This window comes from Podarcis melisellensis (assembly GCF_964234715.1).
Source record: "Podarcis melisellensis genome assembly, chromosome: 12".
NCBI lineage: Eukaryota > Metazoa > Chordata > Lepidosauria > Squamata > Lacertidae > Podarcis > Podarcis melisellensis.
Genome location: NC_138544.1, coordinates 8,597,993 through 8,614,557, shown reverse-complemented (window position 1 = coordinate 8,614,557; position 16,565 = coordinate 8,597,993). Strand labels below are relative to the sequence as shown.

The window sequence follows — 16,565 nt, the reverse complement described above, 5'->3', positions numbered from 1 at the left end:
AAGATCCGTGCTGTCAATGAATGAGTGAGCTCAACACACCAGACGGTCAAGGTTACTTGCAACTTCATTCCTCAGATTGTATTGTTTTTTATTATTATCCACACAGAGGATAATAGTAGGGGGATTCAGTGGCAAGCTGCTGAGTAAATATGGGAGCTCTTGCACAACCTCAGCATCCCAGAGAGGCCTTTTCCAACCTCATGACCTCCAGACATTTTGGACTGCATTCCTGATGAGATACAGGATTTTTTTTCAAAAACAGAAATATAGCATGTAAATTGTGTATTTTCTTTGCAAAAGTGGCTAGTCTGTCACTGCACAAATAAGATTCTATGAAGTTATTCAAAAGCACAAGACACTGACGTATGGAGCAGTCCTAGCCAGGGGGCCTGTCAGCTAGCCATGTTCTCAGGGTATTGCAATATCTCAGGATATTGCATTCCATATCTGTGGAAACAACCACACGCACCCATTTTCCAAGAGCCCCTTTCAACTGTCAGCCTATGTTCCAGTCCCTTTGGGTTTCCTCCCCTTAACCCCCTCCCCCCAATATTGAGATGTCCCCAAGTCTGCCAATTCCTCCCTCCATGGAATGCCGCCATTTTGAGTCCGTAAGAAAATGGATTTGCCTTTAGCGTATAGCAGGGATGTCCTACAGGTCGGTCACGGTCTACTGGTAGATCCCCATGAGGTTTTGGTAGATCACGGTCGATCTCTGGCTCACTTTCCTTAGCATCGCTAAAACTGACTCCTGCCACACCTCACCACCCCACCCTCCATTGTTGTATGTCCCTTGCCTTTAACCCCCCCCAACAAAGCTTTTTTTTACCCCTATTTTTTTTTCTCCTCCCTAAAGAAAGCTTGAACAACTTTGAGCTGAACCCTATAGGGGTACATCACAGCTAGTCTTTAATTCTGAAAGTAGTAGATCGCAGTCTCTTGGGAGTTGGCCACCCCTGGTGTATAGGATACTTTTACAGAGGTTCTGCCTGTTAACTACATTTCAAAGCCCCATAACTTCTTTTAAGCCCAGCAAGGACCTTCTTCCTGTTTTCTCCTGCAGAACAGTGAACGCGCCCCCATATTCTAGGTTCTAACACAGCAGAACTAGAACCAGTTTATACCTTAAGAAGAATCAAGTGATTCAAAGCTTAAAACAGTATCACTTCAGACTTCAGGTAGGGTGACTGCATTTTTGAATGCTCACCCATGGAGTCCGTTCTTGCACATAGGAAACTGACATGTCAGGTAAAATAAATGGATGGGACTCTTCATTACATATCTGCTTTGTAGATGCAAGGAGGCTTCTTCTTTTTTTAAGTGAATATTTACATATTCATATATACAGCCACTCACCCTCAGCTTGAGACTCCTTCATTATCCTTGATAGTCTTTATATTTTAAAATTGCATTTATATCTTGCCTTTCCCCCAAAGAGCACAAGGTGACATACACATGAATTTTCTCCTCTCCATTTTATCTCCACAACAACCCTGTGATGTCAGTTAGGCTAAGAGACCGTGACAGCAAATTTTCATGGCTGAGTGAGAATTTGAACCCAGATCTCCTGGGTCCTACGGGAGATCCCATCCAGGAGGGTTCATAGAATCACAGAATTGTAGAGTTGGAAGCGAACATCAAAACTAGACTCAAGGCATTCCTTTGGTCGGTTGTGTTTTGCAAAAATCATTTGCACAGCTAGCTTGATTCTTGTGTTTTTGACACAGTGGGAACTTGGAACACAACCTCCAGGACAACTCTCTCATCCTGTCTGTTCCCCTGATGCATGAAGTGGACTCATCCATCACTGGGTAAGCAGCAGGTCATCAAATGAGCATGTGCACGCGCACAAAATTCCTTGTATTATTTTAAGCATCTCTTCTGGGAGGATATACCAGGGAGAAATACACCTGGGAGAAATACATTCTTTTCCTTGTTTACAAGTAAAGCTGGGGGCAGAATGCCTCTTTCCTCTGTACTAACTTCCCAGACTCTGAAAGCAGGACATGATGATAGGATTGTCCGTGTGTGTATTTTGCTTCAATCTTCGTTGCTCTTCCTCAGTGCAGAAACATTAGGCATTAATTACGGCACTGTAAACCACCTAAAAGAAGAAGAAAGACATTATTTCTGAGGTCAAATCAAATGTTTTGGTTCAGGCGCACTAGACCAAAGGTTAGGGTCAAATGTTCTGGGATAGTACAGGTCACACAGAGGTCTTGCTATGAGCCTTTCTGTTTTATTTCACAGTCAGAATTCTGTTTATGCTTTCCCTTTTTTTGTGGGATAAAGGCACTCAAAGAGAAATAGATAGTTTAAAATGGCTATTTAGAAGGGGAGGCTATTTGTGCAAGGGAAACACAAAATGGGCCATTTTTGGGCACTCAAATATGACCTCCTCTTTCTCTCATTCAGAGTGGTCTCTCCCGGTTCTTTTGTTTATGGGGAATCTGTGCCAGCATCTCAATTTACTCAGCTGGAAGATCTGCAGTGTCATTTTCAGGAGCTGAACTTCACACTTCAGGTAAGAATTAAGCACAAGGTATGTTTGTATTTGTATGGGCTTTTCCTTGTGACTGGTTTTCCTATCAACAGTTCAGCATACAAAATCTCCCTTGCTTTATGGAGAAAGCTGCTAAGCTCTAAAAGATTTAGAATCCTATCTTCTGGCTAATCATTAGAGAAACCTATGGATTTCCACCCCCATCGTTCTGCCCGGACGCTGAGGTCCAGCGCCGAGGGCCTTCTGGCGGTTCCCTCATTGCGAGAAGCAACGCTACAGGGAACCAGGCAGAGGGCCTTCTCGGTAGTGGCGCCCGCCCTGTGGAACGCCCTTCCAGCAGATGTCAAAGAGATAAACAACTACCTGACATTCAGAAGACATCTTAAGGCAGCCCTGTTCAGGGAAGTTTTTAACGTGTGATATTTTACTGTATTTTTGGTTTTTATGGAAGCCGCCCAGAGTGGCTGGGGAGGCCCAGCCAGATGGGTGGGGTATAAATAATAAATTATTATTATGGCCTAGGGGCACTGCTCACTGACAGAGATCCTCGCCAGTGGAGACCAGTGAATCCAAGCCAGTGTGGAGGAATATTAAAAACACAATAAAACATCAAACATTTAAAACTTCCCTAAACAGGGCTGCCTTCAGATGTCTTCTAAAAGTCAGATAGTTGTTTATTTCCTTGACATCTGATGGGAGGGCATTCCACAGGGTGGGTGCCACCACCAAGAAGGCCCTCTACCTGGTTCCATTGTTTTCAGAGGGAGAGATCTGAGCATGTGACTAAGTATCCATAGAGGATTTTTAAAAGAACATAACTTTGGTTGGATTATGATTATCCTGATTACGAAGAACATTTCCCAGATCCCAAAAGTTGCCTGAGCGAGTCCCTCTTTGCCCTTCATTTCCCATCCAAACTAATCTTGGGTCCTTGCAGTGTGATAAAGTCTTTTTAGTCACTAGCTGGAACTGCAGAGTGACAAATGGCACAATGACGGGAACTTGCAACTAGTAATATTTCATGCCTGCCTATTTTTACCCTTTCCTCTTAAACACAATGCTTTTAAAAAAACAAAAACGAGTAACACATGCCTTCCCAGTATGGGAAGTTACTAGTTCGCACCAGTTAATTCCTTACTGGCTGCTATTCAGTTGTTTGCTGGGAAAGAATGGAGAAAAGTGTGTTCTCCCTTGGATTCCAGGACATTAAATATCCTGTGAACCATGTTGCTAACTTAGGCACTACGGTTCTAGAGTTTACACCAGGCATAGGCAAACTCGGCCCTCCAGATGTTTTGAGACTACAATTCCCATCATCCCTGACCACGGGTCCTGTTAGCTAGGGATGATGGGAGTTGTAGTCAACAAAACATCTGGAGGGCCGAGTTTGCCTATGCCTGGTTTACATCTTTGCCCATGTGATACAGAGCATTGAAAAACAATGGAAGCAGATTGAACGCAGCCTAAGGTTGGATATTATCATTGAACGTGTTGTTCCAATACATTACAACTCTTTAAAAAAAAAACCATAGACTGATAAAAGTAGCAAAATTTGCTTAGAGAAAAGTTTTCTTTAAAAGTTTCTTTTTTAAAAAATAGTGGGGGGGGGCTTTCATCTCCTTTGTTGTGAAGATTCAAATACCCCTTTTTGTTTCTTATTACACTCATGTCTCATTGCAGTAGAGTTCCCAGTTCATTTGTTTTCTGTTACATTATTCTTGCATTTCATGCAGCAGTTAGGCCTTATTGTAGCTGGATCCCTTCCTCCCCTTTTAAGTGCCTCTGGGACATTGTAAGGGTTTGGCATTCTGCACTACTTCTCTTTATCATTCATGCATTCCTCAAAGCACAAACAATGTTTGGAGAATGGTCTAGATGTTTGGAGATTTAGAGTTAGCTGGATTCTGAACAGCGACATAGAGCGCCGCATATTCAGAGACTGAATCTTAAACAAGAGAGGACCGTGTCTCATTGAGATCTGTTTATTTTTCAGAATGTAAATGTTTTGACTGTTGCATCTATATATAAGTACGCAGAGCTGGATTAACGATTAGGTCCAGTTTTCTATAGAGACAGACTCCAGCCCCACCGATAACCCTGGTGATCATTTTTTAAATGCAAAGTTGTGGCGCACAGTCCTTTCTGTAAGGCCTTTCCCCTAGTTTGGGGAAGCTCAAGGAGCCAAGTGGTGATGTAAAGGCAGCTTGCATGTTCATACTTGGATACTCTTTCCTATTCTTACTCTACATGTTTTAGGACTGGGCATTGGTTGTGGAAAACAAGTTTTAGAACTGAACCATGGTTCAGATTTAAAGCACTTTTTGGTGTAACATGTAAATATCAAGGTGCTACCAACTGGGGAGAAATCTCTGCTTTCTAGGCAGGTTCATCCATGCAGCCTCAAATTTAGATCGAGCTTGTATAGATTCATGAATTTGCCTTGTGAAAGCCCCTCCCCATTCAACACAATGGTGTGGTTTTTATGCCTTTATCATTGCTGCGATTTTATGTTTTAGGTGAAGTTCATGCTCCAGTTGTATTTGATTATTGGCAAGCCTATGCTGGTTCCTGGTGGGGTTTCTCTGCTAGTTAAAATTAATAAAATGTGTCACAGGTTTGTATGTTTGTTTGTCTGAAGGTCTACAATGCTGGCCCAAGCACACTTCCTGGCTCTTTCGTCGACATCTCGTTTCCAAATCGTCTCTCGGCTACCGGAGCTGAAATGTTTCACATTCAACAGATGATGGTGAGATCTTTTTCAAAGTCTGTTCTGCGTAGCCCCCGGAAGCTGCTCTTGGTGGAAAGGACAGTAACATAAGAGTTTGTCCCAGAGTTGGCATTTTAAGGAATAAAGTCGGTATTACTTCTGCAGTAGCTACTGAATTTAAAGCTTTGGCTTAAACTTATTTGTAATAGGGAATTTTGCCTGATTGTGCCTATTATGTTAATCATCCATTCCTCAGTTGATATCATAATACAATGCTTTCCTTCCCTTAAGAGATTATTGGCCCCATTTCTATCCTCTTCCGGCTCAGTTTTTTCAAACCACTCCATGGCTATTTTGGATGAAGGGTGGTAAAAGAAAAATCAGTCAAAAATAATAATCAAATCTGTGACTATCTGTCAATGTGTGTCAGATATGCTATACTACAACCTTATTCTTTCCTGTTGAAACTTTCAGATAATCAGTGGCTCATAAATGGGTGTTCTATATTCATAGACTTATATTGGCCTCAACATGGTCTATGCAGGAAACTAGGAAAAGACCACACATATCTCCATTTCCCCTACACATTAGTGTGACAAAATCTTCTTTACCACTGGGCAAGATGATATAAATGACCAAGCTACCTCCAGATGAGAGAGCTTATTCTGTTGTAATTTAGTCATCAATATATAATGGGTTAAAAAGAAAACTGAAGTCTCCCGTGAGACTTCCAACAGTCTGAAATGTCAACAGAGTCTTGTGACTCCATGAACTGCACAGTGGCATAACAGAAACCTAACAGGCATGAGACAGGAGTTGGTAATGCAGGTGAGCTGTGCAGAAGCAAGCTGGCAAGCATGCTCCAAGCAAGCTGATGGCCAGCCCTGCAGAGGCTCCTTTTATTAGCAGAAGTCAACAATTGGAAACAGTAGTGAAACCACCCTGAACTTAACATATTTCCATCTACACACATTTCCAGCGTTAGCAAATACACATGTCAGCAGGTGCTTCCCTTGAATGTTCCTCCCGGTACTTGATTATGTCTGTGTTCCCCGCCATGCTCCAGCAAAGCGATATGTCTAGCAACCAAATTGTGAAAGGACAAAAGGTCAGGGGAAGCAGGCGTAACGCTCCTTGACATACAATTGCAAGTCTGGTGCGAGGTTTGCCTTCACAAAGCGGAGCATTACCTCTACAGAAAACAACCTAAAAAACTGAGGCCTAGATAATGTTGCTTGCTTCTGTGTAAAGTGTCAGTGTGTAGTCTGAATGGTTCATATGTGAGTACGAATTAGCCGCCATAACCAGTCACAGTAAGTATTTTAATTTCAGTTATTGTTTAGTGTGCATTTACTGTAATTATTTTCCAACACTTTCCATTTCACATTTCCTCCCCTTCTATGCCTTTTTACACGAGGGACCTGTTTACATTTATTCACATACAGTTCCTCATATAGTACAGGTAGATTTATAAATAAATGCTATTACCTGATGTCAACTCAAAGACAATGTGTTTTAATGGAGGCACTTCACACACATTTGGAGAAGAGTAATGGACGTGGGTGTGTATGTGTGAACCAACTCAAATTGGAAGAGGTTCCTTTGTTTCTTTAAAAGATTTATAATGTACTCTTTGAGAACATGCTTCACAAAACAGTTCACCTAAAAATCCAAGTACGACATAAAAACCTTTTAAAATATCCATTTCATAATAATACTGAAGCCTAAAAACTAGCACAGAGGTAAACAATAAAACTCAGCCAGAACACAGTGTAGCTGCCCCACTTTATAACTCTAGGCTATGTTAACCATTGAAAACCATAGGGTCTTCAAGGCCTGCTCAGAGGACATAAGGGATAGGTCTTACCTAATCTCAGAAGGAATTGAGTTCTATGTTTGTGAGGCCAACTAATAGAAAGCTGGCCAGCCTAATGGTCTTCTCTGGCAGGTACCTAAGCTGGTTGTGGAATTTAGGTAGAATTTACTCACATCAATGTAACTGCACTTTGAATGTTTTACGGTTCCAAGAGAGGAAAAGAAAGAACATAGAGCCAATTACTTTTAGGTGGTTTCATATCCTTGATGTGAGTACCTTAGGCTTAGTACTCAAGCTTTCATGGTGACAATTGAGCTCCAGTGCTGCTCTTTGGTGTAAAAGGAGAAGACTCAGGAGAAAAGCCCTGTACTATTGCCCATCCTTTCCTTGCATGGTCTTAAGTTTATCATGTTGCGTGGTGGGGGAAAAAGAGCACCGTTGCTGTAGGTTCTACAATATAACCGTGCATTAGCTATACAACCACCTTTCAATTTCTCCTTTGACATATTTAGTGGAAAAGAGGAATAAAATTCCAAAACATTTTAGAGGTGATTTGGAGCAGGCGGGGGCAGTCAATATCCTTTCTCAAAAGCATCAGACTTTAGGGATGGGCCAGAAGTCACTGCTTGAAATGTTTTTCTATGACCATTTGTCCAAAAATTCTCATGTTTTAAGAATCTACAAATGAGGAGGTGGAGTATGTCTGGGTCATAGTCTGAGAGACAAAAGAGTTCCCATCCGCTCAGAGGCAAGGCAAAATTCACTTCTCTGCAATGGCCTGACCTTCTGCTCCGTAGCAGCTGGAAATTTTCTTTATTCCTCGGCAATGCTCATTAGTGGCTCTGAAAGATTGATGTAAGCAAAATAATCTTTAATTGGAAATTGGTAGTGTAGTGCAGGCTATTTTGAGATATCCATCACAACGTATTCAAACGGGGCCTTTCTAGAGTTTTGTCATACAGTCATTGCCTAGTTGTTACTGTTTTGCTGCCTGTGGCCTAGCTGTCTTTTCTCAAAGCCATGCTTTCATTGTGGGGTGGCTGCATTTTCCCACCATGTTGACCTGCCGTCTTCTGCTATTGGAAAAATGTCATTCTCTTCCATCAGCTACATTAGTTAGTGTGCAGCAATTCCTAGATCTACTCTGCATCCCCAAATGTAAACCAGAGTTAGAGGTCATACATTTTCTATTATTGGGGAATAATCAGGAGCTCACCAAAGTTAGCGGCTAAATATCTTTATCTGTTTTTTTTGTCGTCAAAAGACATTGCAGACATCTGATCTCCCTGGAGACTTAGAGATGTAATGTTAGACTGCTTTGCCTCTTTCATTTGACAAATGTTTTGTGTCACTTGGAAGGCGGTAGTTCTTTCTTGATTCGCTATGGATGATGCCAATAAAAGGTTTGGTGATGATTAGTTGGTGTGGTATGCAGTGTGTTCACACAAGTGTCACAAATCCCTTCACACCTGTACATTCAGCCAGTCTTGGGTCTTCCCTTCATCCCCAGCCAGCATTGCCAATGGTCAGGGATGAGGAGACTTGTAGTCCAGTGACATCTGGGACCCAAGGCTGGGAAAGGCTGTGCCACCCAGGTGATAACCTCTTTCCTGTTGTGCTCATCCTTCCCTAGTAGCTCTGATGTGTATCCGACTATCAAAGCCACAGAGCTAGGGATGGTCAGGTGGGTTTTCCACCTGCCACGGGAGAAAAACATCGAGTCCCACTAGTGAAGCCCCGCCACAAATCCCCGCCCCTTGCCACAAGCCATGCCCCTTGCCACCCAGATCATTTTCCTTTCTGAAGCACAAAGAGCCCTGCCCCTTTCTTTAAATTCGTTGTGTTTCCTGTCTCCAAGACCGCATTGCACCTCTCTGCGAAGTTTCTCAAAAGCAAAGTGATAAATGAGCATTGCGAAATCTGTATGCTTTTCTCTGTTGTGTAAATAGCAGCTTTGGGGGAGTGAGTTAAATCAGAAGAGCTGTACAATGGAAACCGACTGGATGGGAGGCTGTTGTGGGAAGCGGAGGAAAGGGATTGTGATAGATTGTGGGAAGGAAAATGATGAAAGAGAAAGGGTGTGTGTTGTGGAGGCCGGAGGAGAAGACAGGGTGTGGTTCAGGCCATAAGAGTAATGGATTCATTAGCAGAGAGGGCTCAGAACTCCAGTTCAGGACATAACGCTGCCCCTGGGCAACCAGGGGTGGCCCAAGTCCTTTTCCTACATGGAGTGATGGACAAGATGTCCCTGCCTAGTTCCATGTACAGAAGTCCGCTGACTGGTAGTTGACAACACTGGTGATAGGGAAGCAAACGCCACTACACCTGAACGCAGCAATGGGGCACCAAAGTTCTGTCCTCCCGCCACCTGTTCTTCAGTCCTTGCCCCTCTCAGCAGCTGCCACCTGAGCCAACCATCTTGCAATGCAACGGTATCCCTTCAGAACAGATGTGCATAACAAAAAGGTTGGGTAAAGGTGAGTAGCGCCAGTGTTTGGGATGCTTGACTTCTTCAGTCACAGTTTAGGAAGAAGAATTGTTGAGTAAGCTGAATGAATAGATTATCCTGTGTCACATGCAGCAAGGAAACAGAAGGTTTGCTAGGATATCATGACTGTCAGAACAGCTACAAAGACCTCCGGAAGAAGGTTTCCCCCCTAAGTTTCCTGGCTAGGGAATTCCCTCCTGAAGAGTTTTTGAATTTGAGAAAGAGAAGGTCAGCAAAATTTTCTTGAGGAACTCTGAAAAGTGAGATAATTTCCCCTTTCTGCTATTGGTGTGGCTTTAACCCTGCTAGGAATAGTGAGAAGGAAGTTGGAAATGATTGATTACTGCTTTAAAAGGTAAACAGAGTTTCTAATAAGCTATTATTCACCACTCACCCTTTCTCTATATATAGTTTTAATAGCTTCTTATAATAGTTATTGGAATTGTACCAGTTAGAATTGGAGGGATGTATCAACACTGCACTCGTAACGAAATAGTTCATAAGGAGTTTGCTATCTCTTTACATAAAGTCCATTCAATATTCAGCAAGGATGTAATTATTTTGTTTGTTTGTTTCACCTCATTTATATAGCACTTGATTGTAATAAAACCTCAAAGTGAATTTTAATATATTTTAATACTATTTTTTCAAGCACATAAAGTCCCATAATTAATCAGCCCAATAAAATAATAGTAATAAATAAGATAAAGGACCATCACCTGAAAGAAAAAGTGTAACACAGTGACTTTGGCAAGATTTTCCTGTAATGATAATGATAGTTTTTTCTTGGTGAGCAGAAAATATTCACAAATATTGGAAAACATGGAAATAATTTCTGTCACCTGACAACTTGAGAGCACCATTCAAATCCAAATGGATTTGGAACCCTTCATTGCATGGCTGTTTTCAAAGTCAACAAACCAACATTTTGTTGTTGTTCCAAAGTCTTTCACTATTGTGAAACTTGATATTTTTAGTAAATCAAGGATTTCGAAATTTATTTACTTATTTCTACAAAGTTTTTAAAAGACTTATTCTCAGTAGAGCTCTTATAGCTGCTTTTAACAATAATAATACCATAAATAGTTAAACGCAATAATACTACAACACAAAACTTCGAAAAATCCACTGAAAAATCCAAAGCAAACAAAAAGCATTTCTCTTTCCAAATAAAGACTGTTTCCCATCCAAAGTAAAATGAGTCTGTCTTAAACTTAAGGGAGGCTAAATGTTCTCAGTAAGCGGTGATTGTATTCATTTTTTGTATATATTAAATTTATATACCACCCTTCATGCATAGATCTCAGGGTGGTTCACAGCATAAAAACATATTTTTATATATAGGGGGAGGGAGAGAGAGTATGCATTGCATTTGAAATTAAATGCAGATTTTAAAAAGATAAGATAACGAAGGCACTGTTGTCAGGTTGGTTCTTCTTTAGTGGGGTACCAACTTCCATACAAAAGAACACAAAAAGTTACTCCATGCAGTGCAATCCTGTATATGTATACTCAGGAGTAAGCCCACTGATTAAGTGGGGCAGTCCCAAGTAAGTGTATATATAGGATTGCAGCCTTTATCTGATGCCAGATTCTGAATGAGATGTGAACTACTTAAGTTGTTAATAGTGCTGCCAGCTCTGTTAGATGGAGGAACTGCCTGAAATTGCACGTACTCAAGGATAAAAGAGAGACAGAAGGAAGGATAAAACTCTGCTTCAGCTCTGAACAATCTGTGACCCACAAAGCTGAAGAAAGCAAGCAATGTATTGCTGCCTTAAGAAAACCACCTGTCATCCCCAGTCTATTTGTTCAGTCCCTTGTGGACCAATAATCCATGGCTGGATCCATGCAACAGTTACTCGGACAATTCCTACAAGATACTTTGCCCCATATCAAGTTGGCATCCGTACAGTGGATAAATTACCCTCCTTTGCCACCACAGAAAGGCAGAATGTAAGCACAACCTTGAAATTAAACCACGGAGTGCTTGAACAGAGGAATGTTACATGTAAACTTGCCGCTTGGATTCCATGTATGGTGGTGTTAACTGTAGACGCGAACCTTTTGTGAGCCCTAAAATTAAATAAAACAAATGTTTCCCCTCACTGTTGATACATTGGGTGCAATGTGTTCTTCCTGTTCACAAACACTTGAATGTCTTTGTTAGCCATGCCAAAGAGGGGCAGTCATGCCTTATTCTAGTTGCCACAAAAGTTCAGAGAAGTTTGACATAGGTGTGAATTGACCCATTACAGTCATTTTTCTTCAAATGGGAGACCTTAAAAGAGAATAGTTATGACAAGGTGCCCTGCAGAAACTGGGGTTTTTGATTCTGATCAGCTCCAGCTAGCTATGAATAATGGTCAGGGATGATGGAAGTTGTAGTCTGTTACATAGAGGTGGGCAGCACATTGGCTACTGCTTTCTATGATATTATGCATGCTGTTCTCTTAAGCTGGTTGGTAGACCAGTTTAGCATGGGCGTTCCAAAACTCTAAGTCTTTCTGAAAACAAGAATGTAGATTAGCAAGAAGGAGCTAGCAGTGGCCAGCTCATTGGCGGGGGAAGCGAAGGTGGCTGTAGCACTGCTTGCCGTGTACACTGCAAGCACTGTAAGCAATACCATCAGTGACCATGGATCAGCTGCAGGACACATGTTTGTGATGTTTGGCTGCTTGTGAAGCCCATGTAATTTTCTCATGGGTAGATAAGGACATAGAATGCTACTTTACACTGAGTGAGATCATTGCTCCATCTAGCTTTCTGGGGTTTCAGCAAGAGATTTTTCTATTTGGAGATACAAAGCATGTGGTTTCCTACTGGAGCTCTCTCCCCTTTCCCAGTTCACAAGATCACTTTTTGCACGCTGAAAGGAAACCGGCAGAAAGGAGAAACATCACTTGTCACATCTGTTTTCTCAGCCTCTTGCCATGTGCAAAGCATCCCTTATTTGCTTGTTGTAAGTCGTAAATCTGTCCAGGAGAACAAACTGTCTCTGCATTTGGAGAGGCTATGTACAGCTATTTATTTTGCAGTGTCCACTTTTGAAAGAAGTTGGATCCTCCGCTTAAAAAAAGGGATGTGTGTGTTACAAGTTACCTAGTTTGTGGACTTGCACTGCGAATACACCAGGAAATACTTGTTAAAAGATACATGCCAAAAACAGCTCTGACAACGATTATAAGATAAAACATTTGACAAGTCACCGAGGTCAGCATACTATGGAGCTTGTGAATAAAGCATCTGTTTTAGGGGCAAACAGAGTCAGCTGATTCATATTCATCTCAGAAGGGTGCCTCTTGAGAAATTGCAATTTGTCATTCACAAGCACTCTGCTACGTTATTCCAGCTTGCTCGGCACTGCTAGGAACTGGAATAGTCTGCAGAAACTTCAGAGCAAGGGTACCTTACATGGTGACCTCCAGATGACTGCAACTCCTATCAACCTCTAATCATTGGCTATGCTGGGAGTGATGGGTGCTGTAGTCCATAATATCTAGAGGCCATCCATGATAGGTGTGTGCATGGTTGCTCATGTGCAAGCGCAAAAATGCCACATAAAAAAAAGGTTGGTGGGAGGGCATGGAATGGTTGGGAAGAAGTAATTGAGAAATCGTTATTGAGAAACGAAGAATATACAAAGGATGTGAATGCAAGGGGTATTCCCCAAATTTCCTGCTAGATGCTGAAGTTACTTGGTTTTGTTTCTGTGATAGAATTTGTTGCATTAGGAATCTTCAGTTGATTCGTTTTTTTTGTTTCTGAATTTTGTGCAGAGTGTTCTGTATGTACAGTTTGGAGTAGCTTTCACTTGTTTTCATTCGTGAGCGAATTTTCCCCTCTCTACATAATCAGTGGCACATGTGCACATTGATAAAGCATTGCTAAAAATCCATCTTGACCGTATAACTGATTGTAATTGTGTTCCTTTTGTGCAGTGTTTTACCGATGTGCAGGTTGGTTTGCGTTGAGAAAACACTACAAAAAAGCAATGTTGCTCTTATTGTACGCATGACGGTGATTTAAAAAGGTGTCAGGATTGCATCAGTAAACACCTCCCTCACCAAAAGGACATACATGCCTACAATCACATCCAGTTCTCTTTTTGCATTGGTAGCATACTTCTGAAGGCATGGTTGCCACTTCTCCATGCCTCTACCCCAGACTGATCCAGCACCAGTAGTATTAGAACCAGTTCCCATAGGAGGGGTTATTTTTCATCCAACAACATCCCTTGAGAATAACTCCTAGATGATCCAACAGTTCTGATATTACCAAACTAGTGTGGAGTGAGAATGGCAACAATACTGCTCCTTTAATTTAACAACCAGCCTTTTTGTTGTTTAGTCGTTTAGTCGTGTCCGACTCTTCGTGACCCCATGGACCAGAGCATGCCAGGCACTCCTGTCTTCCACTGCCTCCCACAGTTTGGTCAAACTCATGCTGGTAGCTTCGAAAACACTGTCCAACCATCTTGTCCTCTGTTGTCCCCTTCTCCTTGTGCCCTCCATCTTTCCCAACATCAGGGTCTTTTCCAGGGAGTCTTCTCATGAGGTGGCCAAAGTATTGGAGCCTCAGCTTCAGGATCAGCCTCAACTTCACGAACCAGCCTTTAGTTCCATGGAAATAAATACTGCTTGCTTCCAAATAAAGGCATTTTAGAACTTGCCAGTCACTAAGATGGAAAGGAAATAATTGGTTCTCAGTAGGCAAAATTGGGTAGGATTGACAATAGGCAATTTTCTATTTCCATTCATTGTAGTTAACATATGTAAATAAGGAAAAGCTTATAAGAAACTGGCAGCCCTTGCAGGAGTGGTCTTTGTTTCATTTTTTTTCTTGTTGCCCATATGGGAAAAGTATGGGTTTTTTCCCTTTTATTTCTTTTTTTTAAAAAAAATAAATAAATCTAAATTAATCTAATGGAAAAGGTGGTATATTCACAAAAGAGGGTTAATCAATTATTTTTGTGTTGTTGTGACCTTTCTTTAGGTTGCCCAGGACAAAGGAAACTGCTCTTTTCAGAAAAATCCAACCCCATGTGTCATTCCTCAAGAAAAGGAGAACATTTTCCACACAATATTTGCCTTTTTTACCAAATCTGGGAGGAAAGTATTGGTAAGAAACTAACTTCATTTTCGACTTCTATAAATTTAGTTGACATATTCCAGAGCCTCGTACATGCATGGCCTACCCACTACTCTTACAGCTAAAAGAGAGCACACTGAGTTAATGTCCATAACTGTCAGTAGAGAATCCTTGTCTTTATCCATTGATCCGATCTGCTATATCATTGCCCACAACCCAGAAAAGATTTGCTACTAAAGGAAGAAGATAGTTCACTGATGCGATTGCCAAGTTGATATTCCACTGTGTGAAAAATAGATGTAGAAAAACATAATTATGCCTATTTTCCATGCATTCTCACATGCAGCCTTAAGTTTAGGTTCTAGCACATGGGTAGGCAAACTAAGGCCCGGGGGCCGGATCCGGCCTAATCGCCTTCTAAATCCGGCCTGCGAATGGTCTGGGAATCAGTGTGTTTTTTTACATGAGTAGAATGTGTCCTTTTATTTAAAATGCATCTCTGGGTTATTTGTGGGGCATAGGAATTTGTTCATATTTTTTTCTTCAAAATATAGTCCAGCCCCCCACAAGGTCTGAGGGACAGTGGACCGGCCCCCTGCTGAAAAAGTTTGCTGACCCCTGTTCTAACATAATGCATACAGCCAGTAATTAGAGTAATATACTGTGATTAAGCAATACATGATCATTGAAAGGGGGAACAGGTTCAGAGCTGTGCCCTTCTTTGACAATCCACAGTTGAAATACCTGCATTAGATATCCTTTATCCAAAATATTCGAAATCCAGGCCTGTGTTATTGTTGTTGTTGCTATTTTAAGGTGCCTTTATTCATCTCATTGCTGTTAACAGAGTCACATTAGACACGAGCAGCTTGCACATAGTTGAGACAGATCATTTGAATTAGCAAAGGGATTCAGTCAAGCATAGAAATATAGCATATTCTGCAGTTGCTCAAGACTGGTCCAGTTCCTAAGACAGGTTCAGTTACTGAGTATCTCCAGCTGATTTGCAAATAGTCATACTGGGATCCATAGAAAACATTAAAAGAGACAACAAAAGCATTGCGGGGGGGGGGGGATATTATTATTTTTACATCTGAAGGTTTTGGAGAAAAGCTTATCAAGAAAGAAGGAAATCAGCAATTGGTGGAACAATTGTAGAACATATTCTTTTCTACTGTCCACTGTTACAACCAGCTACGTAAACACATGTTATCCCCCTTCTTGGTTAGTTATAATCAAGGCACAATGAAAATAGCAGATTCTGTCTGTCTGATATTAACCCAGTTTCTGTCCATAGTATCTCTTAGAGTGGTGAATGGCACAGTTTAGCCGGAAGACACTCCAATGAAAATTTTTGTTACTGTATATCGCTGTTTCTTTGTATATATTTTAAAATTTTTGTATAGGTCTAAGATGGTCTATATCTGTAATGCCTAATAAAGGTTTGGAGAAAGAAAGGAAATCAGCAAATCAGGTGGAGGCCAGCTCTCCTTGGGACATCTGAGATTCATCACATACATAGTGGGGAGTCGGCTATTAACACTTGTCAACAACCCAGTGAGATGGTACAATTGACGTGTGAACAATCTTCTCACGGGGTTCCCATCAAATGGAATTAATTAAGGAGAAACACAATCTTGTGTAATGGGGGTGTTCTTCTGTAGTGGAATAGATAGCTTCTGGGCAAGGATAAGGTTTCCTAAAGGAACAGGAGTTAGCTCTTCTGTTACTTACAGCATCTAGAGAGAGAATAATATTGATGGATATTTTTTAAAAGTAGAGATAGTATTTCAGTGGATGATGCAGCCTTAAGAGGCCATGAACCTTATAACGCAGGACTTCCATGACTGAATCTCCTGATGTCCTTTTCTTTTCCTTAAACCAGCCACAGGAACCCCATAATTTGGATTGTGGCTGTACTGCAGTAAGAAGAGCAGTTAACCTTTCCCCCTTGTGCTGA

General features: G+C 41.4%; 1 protein-coding gene across 1 annotated transcript in view; it reads left to right on the top strand.

The window, feature by feature from the left end:
• ITGA9 (integrin subunit alpha 9) overlaps positions 1 to 16,565 on the top strand; it is a 228,183-nt gene that overhangs the window by 177,500 nt on the left and 34,118 nt on the right. The window contains exons 21-24 of the mRNA XM_081931017.1: positions 1,728 to 1,811; positions 2,416 to 2,524; positions 5,142 to 5,249; positions 14,510 to 14,635. Coding sequence (XP_081787143.1) covers positions 1,728 to 1,811; positions 2,416 to 2,524; positions 5,142 to 5,249; positions 14,510 to 14,635 — 427 coding nt within the window. The remainder of the gene's footprint in view (positions 1 to 1,727; positions 1,812 to 2,415; positions 2,525 to 5,141; positions 5,250 to 14,509; positions 14,636 to 16,565) is intronic.